The 13,961-nt window shown below is 52.3% G+C and overlaps 1 protein-coding gene across 15 annotated transcripts in view; it reads left to right on the forward strand.

The window, feature by feature from the left end:
- Positions 1-13,961, forward strand: part of ATP6V1C2 (ATPase H+ transporting V1 subunit C2) — a 92,369-nt gene that overhangs the window by 59,422 nt on the left and 18,986 nt on the right. For all 15 annotated transcript variants that reach the window (XR_006059102.2, XM_027966523.3, XM_042245787.2 and 12 more), the window contains 2 exons: positions 2,898-2,983; positions 10,827-10,921. Coding sequence is in view for 14 of the 15 variants with exons in the window: in XM_027966523.3 (XP_027822324.1) it covers positions 2,898-2,983; positions 10,827-10,921 (181 nt within the window). In the remaining variant the exon portion in view is untranslated. The remainder of the gene's footprint in view (positions 1-2,897; positions 2,984-10,826; positions 10,922-13,961) is intronic.

Below are 13,961 nucleotides of genomic sequence, written 5' to 3' on the forward strand. Positions count from 1 at the left end.
AGCTTCGTTGGACCATGCTATTTTGAGATGTTCCGTGGTGGTGTACATGCCTGGGGGCAGGTGTGCCACCATACTTGTTATGGTTAAAAACTTCATAGAGGCTAGAACTGGAAACAGCAAATAGTCATTAACAGAATGGCAAGTGGGTTCTCCTTTTAGGTCTACTGAGAAGGAGCCCTGTGTGTTATTTAGGTGCTCTGACATTCATTTATTCATTCAACAAACATTTCCTGAACAGCTATTATGCACCAAAATGTTGCCCTTGGGGCTGGAGTTAGAACCCTCATGTAAGGACAATACTCAAAGTATGACCGAGGATATGATAATAAAAGACAGCAACCTGCCTTGTCACTATAATAACGATAAATAGGAACCCTTGACAGCATCAGAAAGCAGTTCTCTGAGAGCAGGGGCTGTATTGTTCACAGCATCTGCACTCATAGCACTCTAGTGCGTGCTTGGCACATAGCTGGTTAATGTCTGGAATTTGCTAAATGAATGAGTGAATGAACAAATGAATTGATAGAATCAGGGTTCTAACAAATAACAGAAGAGGTACTTCCCTGGTGGTACGGTGGATAAGAATCCACCTGCTTATACAAAGGACACAGGTTCGATCCCTGGTCTGGGAAGAGTCCACGTGCCGCAGAGCAACTGAGCCTGTGCACCAGGACTTCTGAACCTGTGTGCCTAGAGCCCGGGCTCCACGATAAGAGAAGCGACCGCAATGAGAAGCCTGCACCCTGCCACGAGGAGCCGGCCCCTCTCCCCGCAACTGGAGAAAGCCCGCACGCAGCCACCAAGAGCCACTGCAACCAGAAAGAAATACATTAAAAAAACAGAAAACACACTCCAATTAGGATAATTTGAGGAAAGACTCTTCAGGAAGGGGCATGTGAGTGCGTGAGGACTGTTGGAGAAGCACACGGAATGGTTCAGAAACCCAGGTAGAAGGGTGGATGTTGTCACACCTGTAGGCCGTAGGAGGCCAGAGGAATTGGGTTACGGAACTGGGAGGGAACCGGATTCACGTCCCCCCAGCTCCTATTGAATCACCAGGGGAGCCAGAGGGCAGGGAGCCTGCATGTCTCCGTCAGGCTGCACACCTAAAGGTATTTATCACACACGCCCGGTGGTGGCCTGGTTCTTTAATACACTGCTCCAAACTCTGTGAGAGGCGGGGTGTCATCGTCGTGTTGCCGAGGAAACAGGATGAGATTAGCTCCGTCCCTTGCCCCAGCTATCTTTAGGAAGAGGCGGAACTACTATCCTAAGAAATGCCAACATCTGTGGAGATTTTAAACCCAGGTGGCCCGGAGCTGTGGGGCCCACAGACAGACTGTATAGTTGGGAGGGAAATTATTAATTATTAATACTACTCTGGGCCTCAGTCTCCCCATCTTCGAGAATTCTTGTGATGATTCAATAACAGTGATATAGAAATTGGCACGTGGTCAACAAAAGGAAAATGTTGACCTGCGAAGTGTGTGAAACATGGTTTTGGGAGGGAGAGTGCGGTGGTTCATTTTTGGTTGATTACTTTATCCTTGTATTCATCAGTTTTTTGGCCCCAAACAGATAATGGTTAGATACCAAAGCAAGTTGCTTTCCCCACTACTCTGTTCTTTTTTTCCCCTCCCTCCTCTCTCTCTCTTCCTTTAACCTGGGGCCTTTTGGTGTCCTCTGCCTCAGTTTTGTGTCTTGGACCCTAGGCCCCTGGGCCATCCTCTGAGTGGCCACATGGCCAGTGCCTGCCACAGCTGGGGAGTCATCCTCCACTCGGAATTCAGGGACCTCTTCCTCCTCCCTGCCGGCAGCCGCTCCCTCCTGGGAGCCAGGAGAACCAGGAGAGAGGGCCCAAGGCAAAGATGGGGGTCGTCGGAGACTTTGATGCAATTGGCCTTCTTCCTCCTGCAATTCTAACTGATGGGCTTCCAGGAGCGAACACTCTTTGCCACTTATTCTATTAATATTTACAACAATTCCTCCAAATGGATATCATCCCATTTTACAAAGAGGGCAACTATGGATCACAGAGATTAAATACCTTTGGCCAAAAATCATACAGGTGGCAGAGCCACAGAAAATGTGAATGCCGCTGAATCTCCTACTTCCTTATCCTTTCTTAAACTTTCTGGAGCCTTCAGTATGTTTTCTGAAGACTTAAAGAGCTTTACTTTTCTAATTATAAAAGCAATTTGTGGTTGTTTAGTCACTAAGTCGTGTTTGACTCTTTTCTGACCCTATGGATTACAGCCCACGATGCTCCTCTGTCCACGGATTTTTCCAGGCAAGAATACTGGAGTGGGTCGCCGTTTTCTTCTCAAGGGGATCTTCCTGACCCAAGGATCGAACCTACCTGCATTGGCCGGCAGTTTCTTTACTACTGAGCCACCAGGGAAGCCTTATAAAAGCAATACTGGATTATAATAGAAAATATGTAAAGTAGGAAGGGCATTTTCACATAGCTGCAGCCACACTGTCTGTATAAGTTTGCGGGGTTTTTTCATGTAACATTATAATACATGTCTTGTTCCACAGTCCTAGAAATTCTTTGTAAACCTTATTTTCAGTGGCTGCTAATAATCCCTTGGCTGGGTACACTATCATTTACTTAAACAATCGTCTATTGTCAGACCATCCAGTGGTTTCCAGTTCCTTGCTGTCAGCAACATTGCTGCAAAGAGCATCTTTTTATTCAGAAAGCTTTTTCTGTTTGTCCTATTTCCTTAAGATGGTTTCTCAGAAGTGGAAATACTGGTTCAATTACCAGTTCGCGTTTTATGTCTCTTCGTACATATTGCCAAGTTGTTCCCCAAAGGGTGGCTCCAGCAGCGGGGAGAGCATTCTGCGGGTAGTTTTCCGCTCTTAACTGGCTTTGTATTCCTTCCCAAAAGTCTCATAAGGAGAATGGCCCAGAGCGTGGTGGAAGTGATGGAAGACGCCAAGGGAAAGGTCCAGGAGAACCTTCTGGCCAACGGAGGTAGGTCCCTGAAGTGCGCTTACGATGGTCCCTTCCCAGCTTATTCTAGTCCATTCGTGGTCCCAGCTGTGGCCACACAGGAGGGCTGAAATGACGCGGCACCACGGAGGCTCCAAACAGGCACGCCGGGCAGAGACTGTCCACGCCACTTGGAGCACAGTGGCACCACTGTTCAGAAGACTCCAATCTCCCTTATAATCCTTCTGTCTCATTTCTAAAGCACCTGGCATTTCTTACCTGTAGCTGAACTCCTCAGTGAAATTTGAGATGAAAATGGATTCAATGGGGTTTAGGGGTTAGTTGGCCCACCCACCTTCTCTGTCAGCCTCCCTTCTATCCCCACACCCTAACCGATTTAATCCTATCCCCAAAGGAGGCTGGAATGCCTCAAATGGAATTCTTTTGCTGTGCCCAGTAATTAGATGAGGGTTAGACCAAAAACACTTTGTGTATCGGGTTTGCATTTGGAATTTCTGTCTCCTACACTGATAGGATAAGCCTGTAGATTCCAAGGATGTTTTGGTCCATGTATTAGGGCACAGACAGTTTGAGTGCCCTTAAAATGTGCAAGACAAAAACTCTGAGGCTTTGGGAACCTTAGAATTAGATGTTTCAATATCTGTAGAGATAATTAAACCCATGGCTCTATGCATCAGTATACTGAAAATGAAAGCATATATTCTATTTTTAATATGTCATTTAGTACATATTATTAATATCATACATTATACATATATAATATTGTACAATATTACAACAATATTATACATAATCATACATATATAATATTTTAAATATATAAATATTATAAATTTATTACATATATATTCATGTTTTTCCCCCCTTGGAACCTTTTTTTTTTTGGTTGTCACATGGTATGCAGGATCTTAGTTCCCCAACCAGGAATCGAATCCCTGCCCTCTGCAGTGGAAGGGCAGAGTTCCATCCACTGGACCATTAGGGAGCTCCCATCTGGGAACCTTGGAAACCGTTACATTTGCTTGATTAAATTGATAAAGGGAAATGTTCGTATTCCTAAATCAGAACTTAGTTTTGTATGTTATTGCAGTCTAATGACTCCACCCTCTAACGTTGCAGGTTTGAAAGAAAAAATGAAGTATTTAAAGAGTAGGTTGTGTGTTGTTTGCTGTGTGTGTGTGTGTTCAGTGTGATGCCCGCGTGCCCCTGGGAAGGTGGAACCTCAGTCTGGTTGTAGGGATACAGTGACCAGGTGACGACGGATTTCTCAAGTGACAGCCTCGTGGCTTGGGCACAGTGTCCATATAGCACAGACAGCAACTGTTTCTTCTCTTCCCCCTCTTCCTTGCATCTCCCCTGCCTCCCCAGCAGCACCGCATGCCTCCTGGAGTTCAGTATTGTCTTTGGCATCTTTGTGCTTGTGGTTTGCTTCTTGCCTTGATGGCCGTCCCCAGCATCCTCCTGCCTGCAAGGGCTGGCTGTTGGGTGGAGCCTGACATCCTTAAATGCCAGGCTTAGCTTTGTGTGGCCTCAATGGGGGACTCTCATACACTCTTCGAGCCTCTCCTGGGAGAGCCTCTGTGCTCAAACAGGCCATTTCTGGTTTCCCCATTAGAAGGTGTCGTTTGCATTGATTCTTCTCCAGCCTGCTCAGACTGGTGGAATTAAAACCAGCAAATCCCATTAGGTAGGACATATACAAATCTTGGCAGACCAGAAGTCGCCAAAATGCCTTCCCAAATGCAATCTGTTTAATTACACTGAGATTCCTTGCTTGTGTGCTAATCAAAAAAAAAATGTTTTGTTGAGTTGATGAACTGATCTTATTTCCCAGCAGGGTAACTCATAGGGCCCTAGATGGAAATGCTGGCTTAGGACTACTTTTCTCGCTGAAAAACCTGGGCTTGAGGATTCGAGAACTGACTCATTTGAAAAGACCCTGATGCTGGGAAAGATTGAAGGCGGGAGGAGAAGGGGACGGCAGAGGATGAGATGGTTGGATGGCATCACCTACTCAATGGACATGAGTTTGAGTAAACTCTGGGAGTTGGTGATGAACAGGGAGGCCTGGTGTGCTGCAGTCCATGGGGTGGCAAAGAGTCGGACACAGCTAAGCAACTGAACTGAACTGAGGATTTGAGAATTTGAGCTCACTTGACAATAATGATCAAAATGCTTACATTCTATTCAAAATTCACCTCAGTTAAAATTAGGTGTCATTATTACATTGTATCCATCCTCAGTGTCCTCTCAGGAGGAGAGAATTCAGCGTTATTTGTTTCCATCTGTTTCATTATCTCTAGGCCTCCTGGGAGTCAGGTCCCCATGACTTTCCAAAGCTGGTCCGGTACCCAGCCCTATGCAAACAAAAGTCAAGGACCCTCGGGCAGTGTTCATGGCCCCTCTTGAACATTCGTGGTGCACAGCAGCATAGTAAAGTCTCTGAAAACTGCTGCAGTCAAGACACCTTTGAGTCAGTTTGTCTCAGGCTTTCCTGATAGTCTCGCTGCAGTGTAGGAGACCCAGGGTGGAGCCCTGGGTCAGAAAGATCGCCTGGAAAAGGGAATGGCACCCCACTTGCCTGGAGAATCCCGTGGATAGCGGAGCCTGATGGGCTATAGTCCATGGAGTGGCAAAGAATCAGACACGACTGAGCGGCTAACACTTTCAACTTTCTTGATATTATTCGGATGGATGAGGAACTATTTTTCTATGAGGAACTATTTTTCTTCTAGAGAGCACCCAGGAAGCTAGTGATAGAATTAACTGCAGGAACTCAGGGTTTTCCTAGCAGGTGGGATTTTAACCTGATCTCTCTGAGGTTACCCCCCAGGTCTTCTGGGCTATGTCTCCTGGAGGGCCAGGAGCCCCGGCCCTGGAGCGGTCAGCCTTGGCCCTTTGCGACCTCGGCAAGTCACCTCCCTGGGTCTTAGTTTTCTTGCCTCTATGGACTTAATCCCTTTATAGTTCTCCGCCTGGGCACCTTTTGTTTCCGTCTGTTCTTTGCTTCTTGCTGCGCTTGAAGCGGGAAGGACACAGGTGTGTGTGATTGCAGCAGAGCTGAGCAAACATGCCCTGGAAGCCTCAGGGTTGGAACCACCTGATGGTCTGTCTGGCTGTCTGGCCTCCGTTGGTGTGGTCACTGGTCCTTTGTTCCTCTGCTGCCGGGAAGGCTTTGTTTGGGTTCTTGGATGACATCACTGTTGCTCAAGGGCAGCTGTCTGGGTGTTTTGAGTGTTTTGATTCGAAGTGAGCTCGCCTGGGTCATGGTTTGACCTCACAGGCCTTCGATCCAAGCACGCACTGCTTCCTGGAGGCCAGGCTTCTGGGATTTCAGCCAGGGGACGGGAGGGGAGGGGAGCCTGTCATTACAAGCAGGCAGAGAGGAGGGTGTGGTTTGGGAGCACCCAGAGGGTCCGGGGCTGCCGCTTTCTAAGGCTGAGAACCGTCCTCGGACCACACTGTCATGAAAGGCAGTGTGTGAGGGGCAAGGTCCTCGTCTACGTGATCCGGACAAGGCGCAGTGTCTGGAACTGGTGCTCCCGAATGGGAAGAGGCGATGTCGGAGGAGGAAGTCAGTCACAACCCGGAGGTCCCTGGAGCAGGGAGCTTGTCACCATCTCCTTATCTTCCCTCCTCCTTCATCAGATACTCACACTTGGCCATTGAGCTCCAGGCACTGTGCTGGGTTCTGGGCATCCGGAGATGATCGCCCTCCAGGAGCCCGCGGTCTGGGGATCAGACCCACACTGCCTCATGTGCTGTCATGGAAACCAAGGGCTTGGGAGCCTTCACGAGGAGAGGGGCTGAGTCGTAGAGGAATTATAGGCGTTCTAGTGGACAGGAGGATGCATTCATCTCTTTGGGCTGAATGCTGGAAAGCCCGGAGTTAGTAAAAATACATGGAGACAAGAGCTTGTCTGAAAGTTACCTCTTCTAAGCAACCTGGCTAGTAATCAGGGTTATTAGGAAGAATCTCATATGAAGCACTTGCCCCTTGCTGGACACTGTCACAGAGCTCTGGGGACACAGAGATAGTCAACTGCCCTCAAGGAGCCTGAAAGGGCAGGGGAATCAACCATGGTTGTATGGCGTCGTTAGTGTGAAGGAGTTGGCCAGCATCCACAGGCTCTGGCTGGCAAGGGGAGGGAGGGTTGGGCAGGCTTTCAGGACTTGGTCTCCATCCTGATGTTTAGGACAAGGGCAGCCGTGAGAGGGAGAGTGAGGGGCTGGGGGTGGCTTGGCTTGGGTGGTGTGGTGTGCCCACGGGGTCTGGAGGGGCCAGTGGTGGGGATCGCCAGAGCACACATCTGCCTGGCATCGGCCTAGGGGGATGTTTCCTGGTCTGTTGTGGCGGGGAGGTGTTGGTGGCTCCCACCAGGCAGCAAGCGACCAGCATGGGAGCTGTGTGACCGTCATGCCTGTCCAGTGCCTGGCCCACAGTAGGGTTCAGTAGCAGCATCAAGGGTGACCACTGACACAGGACAAGTCCTTTGTGACCTTCGGTTCTGCCACTGACCATGTCCCTGCCATCATCCAGACCTTAATTCAGCTCCTCACAGGCCTGGATCCTCCCTGCAAAGTCACCTCCCTGCCCTAGTGTGGCAGTCCCCCAATCCATATTAATACCAAATTAGCACCAAAATCCCATATGAGTCAGCTCAGGCTACCATATCAAAATACCCAGACTGGAGCTTAAACTGCAGACATTTATCTCTGGAGGCTGGAAATTCAGGGTCAGGGTGATGGCAGGTTTGGTTCCTGATGAGAACCTGCCTCCTTCGCTGTGTGTTCACACATCCCTTCCTTGGTGGGAGAACACACACAGGATGGGGCAGGGGTGGGGGTGGCTCTCTGGTGTCTCCTTCTAAGGGCACTTAGTTCATTGGGTCAGTACCTCACCTTTGGTGCCTCCGGGGTGGTCTCGGCAATCTCAACACCATTGGAATCTGAAAGTGAAAGTTGCTCAGTCGTGTCCGACTCTCTGCGACCCCACAGACTATACAGTCCCTGGAATTCTCCAGGCCACAATACTGGAGTGGGTAGCCTTTCCCTTCTCCAGAAGATCTTCCCAACCCAGAAATCGAACCCAGGTTTCCTGCATTGCAGGCGGATTCTTTACCAGCTGAGCCACAAGGGGAGCTCTTGGAATCTGAAGGACCTCTCTAAGTCCCGAGACCAGATATATTGGCGTGTGGTTCTCAGGAAGGCGCCAACCCATGACAATTTCCCTGTGTCCCCCCCCACACCCCCCCGCTGCCTCCGCCACTGCCTCACCTGCCCAAGGGTGCGGCAGAGAAGGAGCACCCCCCACCCCCAGCTCCACGTTCCTCGTCTCCTTTTCTGGTGGAGGTTACATGACTTACTCTGTGCCAGAGTTTCCTTATCTATAAGCTGGAGATAATGATAAGACCCAATAGGGTTGAAAAGTAAATTAAGTGAAATAGCGGGTTGGCCAAAAAGTTCATTCAAGCATTTTGGTATCCTCTTACGGAAAAACTCAAATGAGCTTTCTGGCCAATCCAATAGTTCATGCATCCAGGCCAGGGTGAAACACCAACCAGGGTCAGCTGGCTGTGAAAGTAGTCACCAGCATCGTCATCCTTATGTTGAATGAGTTAGTGAAGTTGCTTTGTCGTGTCCGACTCTTTGTGACCCCCAAGGACTGTAGCCTAACAGGCTCCTCCGTCCATGGGATTTTCAAGGCAAGAGTACCTGAGTGGGTTGCCATTCCTTCTCCAGGGGATCTTCCCAACCCAGGAACCGAATCGTAGGTCTCCCACATTGTAGGCAGACGTTTTTACCATCTGAGCCACCAGGGAAGCCATCCTTATGTTAAGGCCCATCTAACAGCTCTGCTCGCAGACCTCTTCCCTCCCCTGAGCCCCACTTCATTTCCATCTGCTCCGTGGGGACTTGTCAGCCCCAAGTGTCTGACTCAGGCTCTTCTCAAGCTGAGCCCGTCTCCTCTTGCCTCTGCTCTGGCCCAGGCTGCCACCTCCTGGCTGCCTGGCTGAGTGAATGTCCCTGTCTTTCATGCCCCCACGCAACCTGGAAACCCAAGTGTCCCCCCAGGCTCCATTTTGCCCTGGGGTCACTGTCCCTGTGTCCTGTTAAGCTGACCTCCTGCCTCCACCTGCAGGGCTTGGGCCCCCAAGCTTTTCCTTCTCTCTTGCCAACCTTAGATGACCGCTCGGGACACGAGTGTGCTCGTCTGGCTATGCGGTCCCTGGAGGCTTGCATCTGTACCTGCTTTGCTGAGCTTTCAGCTCTGCTGTTGGGGTTGGAGGGATGCGTGTCCAACTCCTGGCACACACGAGGGGCTCAGTAAACAGGCCCGGAGTCTTGATTGCCGTAGGAGAAGGTGCAGACATGACCTGACCCCGCTCCTTCCACACCCCCGGCCCATCAGCTTGACCCAGGGATTCCCCGTGCCCAGAAAGTGACGTTGGCCAGTCCATCTGGTCAACACCCAGCCCCCTCCTTCACTGGCCACGTGGCAAACCCTCTGGCCCCCTCAGGACCCATGTGAATACAGGGTCTCCTCAAAGCTCTCCAAGCCCCCCAGCCCCCAAGGCAGGAGGCAGGTGCTGGCTCTCCCTTCCTGCAGTCCTGCCCTCCTCACATCACACATCTCACTGGGGTATCAGCTTAGACCCGCGTTCCCAGGAGACTGAGGGAGAGCGGGCTGTGGCCTGCCGACCCCAGCATGGTAGCGGGCTGGCCTTCGGTCACGGTGCCTGAATGTCTAGGGCCTTTCCATCTGTGTGAGGGTAAGCTGGGAAAGGCTCGCGTCCACGTAACCTGGGGTGAGAATCCAGGCCCTTCTTGCTGGCTTCGAGGAATTCGGGGGCCCCCTTAGCACATCATATACTGAAGGGGTGACCGACTGGGGTGTAACCTGCAGCTGGCCCCAGGTAGCACCTGAGAGGAGTGCGGGCCCTCCCCTGAGGAGAGTGGGCCCTCGAGAGACTTCCCCCCCTGCCCCCACCGCTCAGGTAGGGAGACTGAGGTGCAAACAGGGTGGTTACTAACATGTTTCCGTGCCCCTCCGCCCCCAGCACTGACCTCCAAGCCCCTTCTCTGCCCTCAGCTCGTTAGAAACAATCGCAAACACCCTGGGCATGTAAGGTTTAGTTTGCTTTTGAAGAAAATGAGGGAAAAAAGGAAACTTGTTGAAAAGACACTGATTTGTTCTTCTGACTATAGACTTTATACAAAGGAAATACTCTGACAAAAGCACGTCAGTGCCAAGTGGTGAAGAGCGCATACACGAACACTAGCATTTTGCTAATGTTGAAAATGCCTTTGTTAAAGCAGATGTGTGTGGCGCTGGCCTGTCTAGTGCTGGGCATGGGAGGCAGGAAGATTGCTCATCTGCTGGGCAGCTGGCACCCGTGACAGGCTGTGTGGTTTGCGGGGGGTGGCTCAGGGCTCTCTGGCATGCTTTTGGGGTACTTCAAGCCAATAACTCAGCAGGGGGCATGGCCGGACCTATTGGAAAACGCGGGGAATTCTCCCAGTGTCTGAGTTTCTCCTGACTCAGGGTTCACCTCCTGCGAAGGCAGGGCCTCTCGTGCAGAGCTCTGGGGCAGCTGTCTGGGTTCGAGCTTGGGCACAGGAGCTCACCCTTACAGCATCCCAGGGACTGTGGTGAGCTTTTCTGAGGGGCTTAGGAGCTGCCTGCGGGCCTGGCTAGTGGCTGGCCCAGCCTCTGCTCTCCCAGAGAGGAGGGAGCCCCGAGTCTGTCCTTCAGTTTCTCTAATTCCTTGGTTTAAGTGGGGACACTGGCCCGGGCATGACACCTGGGTCTCAGGAGAGACGGGAAGCCCACTGTCTGCTGAGATGTGTCTGTCTCTTGCAGTTGACCTAACGTCCTTTGTGACCCACTTCGAATGGGACATGGCCAAGTATCCTGCGAAGCAGCCGCTGGTGAGCGTGGTGGACACTCTGGCAAAGGTACTAGGAGGATCTTCTCTCCAGGGTGGTCACACTTCTGTGACCCTGACCATCTGGGGACATTGGGGTGAATCTACATGGCCTTCGGACCCTGGTGAAGCAGGGAGGCACTTCCCAGGATGCCAGAGGCGGGAGGTGGGCTGGGGTTCAGGGCACCCTGGAAACAGGTTGATGACCACCTGCCCCTCTATACCTCTTTCAAAGTTACTTGCTCAGTCACGTCTGACTCTTTGCAACCCCATGGACTATTGCCCGCCAGGCTCCTGTGTCCATGGGATTCTCCAGGCAAGAATACTGGAGTGGGTTGCCGTTCCCTTCTCCAGGGGATCTTCCCAACCCAGGGATCGAACCTGGGTCTCCTGCATTGCAGGCAGATTCTTCACCATCTCAACCACCAGGGAAACCATATATACCTCTTCCAAAGTGAAAAGTGAAAGTCACTCAGTCGTGTCCGACTCTTTGAACCCCATGGACTATACAGTCCATGGAATTCTCCAGGCCAGAATACCTCTTCCAAACCTACCACTCGACAGGGCGGCTTCATCTTACAGGACACTCCCCTCCAGGGGCACTCTGAGCCCCTTGGTGTTCTGCGCCCAGATTCTGGAGTTGGTTCACTGCGGCCCCCTTTGAAAGATGCTGATGGAGAAGTCAGCCCCTCCCTGACACCCCTACCCCCAGGGTGGTTGTTGACTTAACAAAAAGTATCAGCTTCAGTGGAACGTTGGGCTTAGGAGCCCTAACTCTTGCAAGGCATTGCCCAGCGTGCCACCCCTGATGACACTAGGGAGCCAGTAAGCCCTGGCCCCACGATTCAGTCTTCTTGGTGAGCCGTGGCCTCCAACTTCTGCTCCATGAATGAAAGTATCAAAGTGAAGCCCTCTGGGGACATCAAGGGTGTCTCCTGGCGTGTTGACTCCTGTCGCCTCCCTGAGGGTGGGCACTGATGAACATTCTGAGATTTAGCCTGATGGTTTATGACCTCTGTCCCCATCTCCCTCTGTGACACATGGAGCCCCTCATATGTCTCCTGAGGCCCACCAGGTGTCGCCCAGGCCCACCTGGGCGGGTCAGGTGGAGGAGATGGGGCTCCTGATCCACTGCTCTGTGGGTCTCCTGCTGGCGGGCTGGTGCCCCAGCCGGTGTCTCTGGGAATAAGGGCGGGCCTGCAGTCTGAGGAATCTGGGTATGGCTCACTAGGCACCCCTTACACAGAGGCCCCAGCCCCTCCTGGGACAGTTTGGCAGTGATTCTAAAAGGCCCTTCGAGGAGGAGCTCTGAGAGCACCCATTCCAGGTATGGCATCTTGGGGGACATTGCACACCTCCACCCCCAAGCTGGAAGCATGAGGTGGTGTTCGGGGCTGGCTGCTCCCTGCCCTGCCACTGCTGAGGCCAGGCTGAGCCAGGCAGCGTGGCCAGAGCTGTGCTCAGCATATACTGGGGATGACACTCACTGGCGTGGCTGTCCCGGGGACATAGGCAGTGATGGGAGCTCCCGGAGCACACTGGAGCATCAGCTGGTTGGAGAGTCATTGTAGAGGACAGAGCCTGGCCTCTCTCTCCCCCCTGGGGGCCCAGAGGAAAGCAGGGCGGGGAAGCGAACCCTGGTTTGAACGCACTTGCTGTATGCCTAGAACATTTACTTCCGATACACCCTCGTGGGCAGGTATCACCTTCCCTGATTTCAGGTGGGGAGGTTGGCTGAGAGGTGGCGTGGCATCTCCTGGGCCCTGCAGGGGCTGAAGTAGTGCCCTGGGAGGGGGATGAAGGTCTCAGGTGTGTGCCTGGCTCCGCTTCCCGAGGCAGCCCTGAGATGGCTCCGCTGATGGGTTCAGCTCCTTGAGGCAGGCCGGGGAGAGGGCCTGGGTATCGGCTTCCTCACCCTGTGTCTGCCCCAGGAGCACTGGAGTCATGCCCTTGGCACTGGCTCGGGCCTGTTCCCCCAGTGGGAAATGAAAATTAGTTAACTAGAGATATCCCAGTCAGAGAAACTCCCTTCTAAAGTGACCAGTGTCTTTTGGGTGTCCAAGCAGGTCTCCCCACCCGGAGGTGCCCCATGCTCCTGACAGCTGGAAGCTGAGCCCACCTGCCTCCATTAATGAAAAAGAGCAAGGATGGGGACCCAGCCCATGCCTGCGGCCATCTCTGTGGGCTGGGCCACACTGAAGTTGTTAAAAGGTCTCTAGACCTCACCAGCCTACAGTAAATAGCAAAGTTTCTTTCTTCGCCATATGCGTGTCCACAGTGGTTAGTGGGGGCCTGCTTCTTGTCCACTCACTCAGGGCACTGGCCCCCGGTACCTCCACCACCTGAAGCATCCCTATGCAGGGAGGTACATGGAGGTACATGGTGTCTCAAGGCTCTGCCTGGCACACATGCCTTTGGTGGTGGGGAGTGCACACCAGCCAGAGGCCAGAAGGAGCAAGGCTGGGAGTGTTTGGTCCTGGACACATTCTTGAAGCTTGGCCAAGTGCAAGCCACTCTGTCCAGAACTGCATAGTTGACCCAGGTGCAGGCCCACCCTCAAGGGGCTCAGGCTGCTGGAGAAAGGACTCGCCTTCCTGGGTAACCTGCTCCGTGGCACTGAGCTCAGAGGGGTTCAGCTGACACCATGTCGTACAGCCAGAGCAGGTGGGCACCTGAGGCCAGGCACCTGGGGAACTGGCTCTTGGCCACGGTGGTCTCATTTCCCTGCCCATCAAGGAGGGGAACTCGGATGTGCTCCTCAAACTTCCAGAACAAGGGACATCTCCCTATGGTCAGACTGGTGACCTCTCTCCAAACTGAAAAGAGCCTTTTTCCCTGTGCAGAGTATGAAGGGGCTACCTGGGGCACAGCTGAGCCTGGAGACCTGGGCACTGGTCGGGGCTTGGCCAAAGTGGGTACTTAGATCGACCAGGACAAAGGTCAGACAGAATTGATCTCCAACAGAGCCTGAGGGACACAAGCCTCTTATCCTTCTCCATCAGAGGGCGGAAAGAATGAAAACCACAATCACAGAAAGCTAACCAAACTGATCGCGTAGATCACAGCTGTGT

Source organism: Ovis aries, chromosome 3 (assembly GCF_016772045.2).
Source record: "Ovis aries strain OAR_USU_Benz2616 breed Rambouillet chromosome 3, ARS-UI_Ramb_v3.0, whole genome shotgun sequence".
Classification (NCBI taxonomy): Eukaryota; Metazoa; Chordata; class Mammalia; order Artiodactyla; family Bovidae; genus Ovis; species Ovis aries.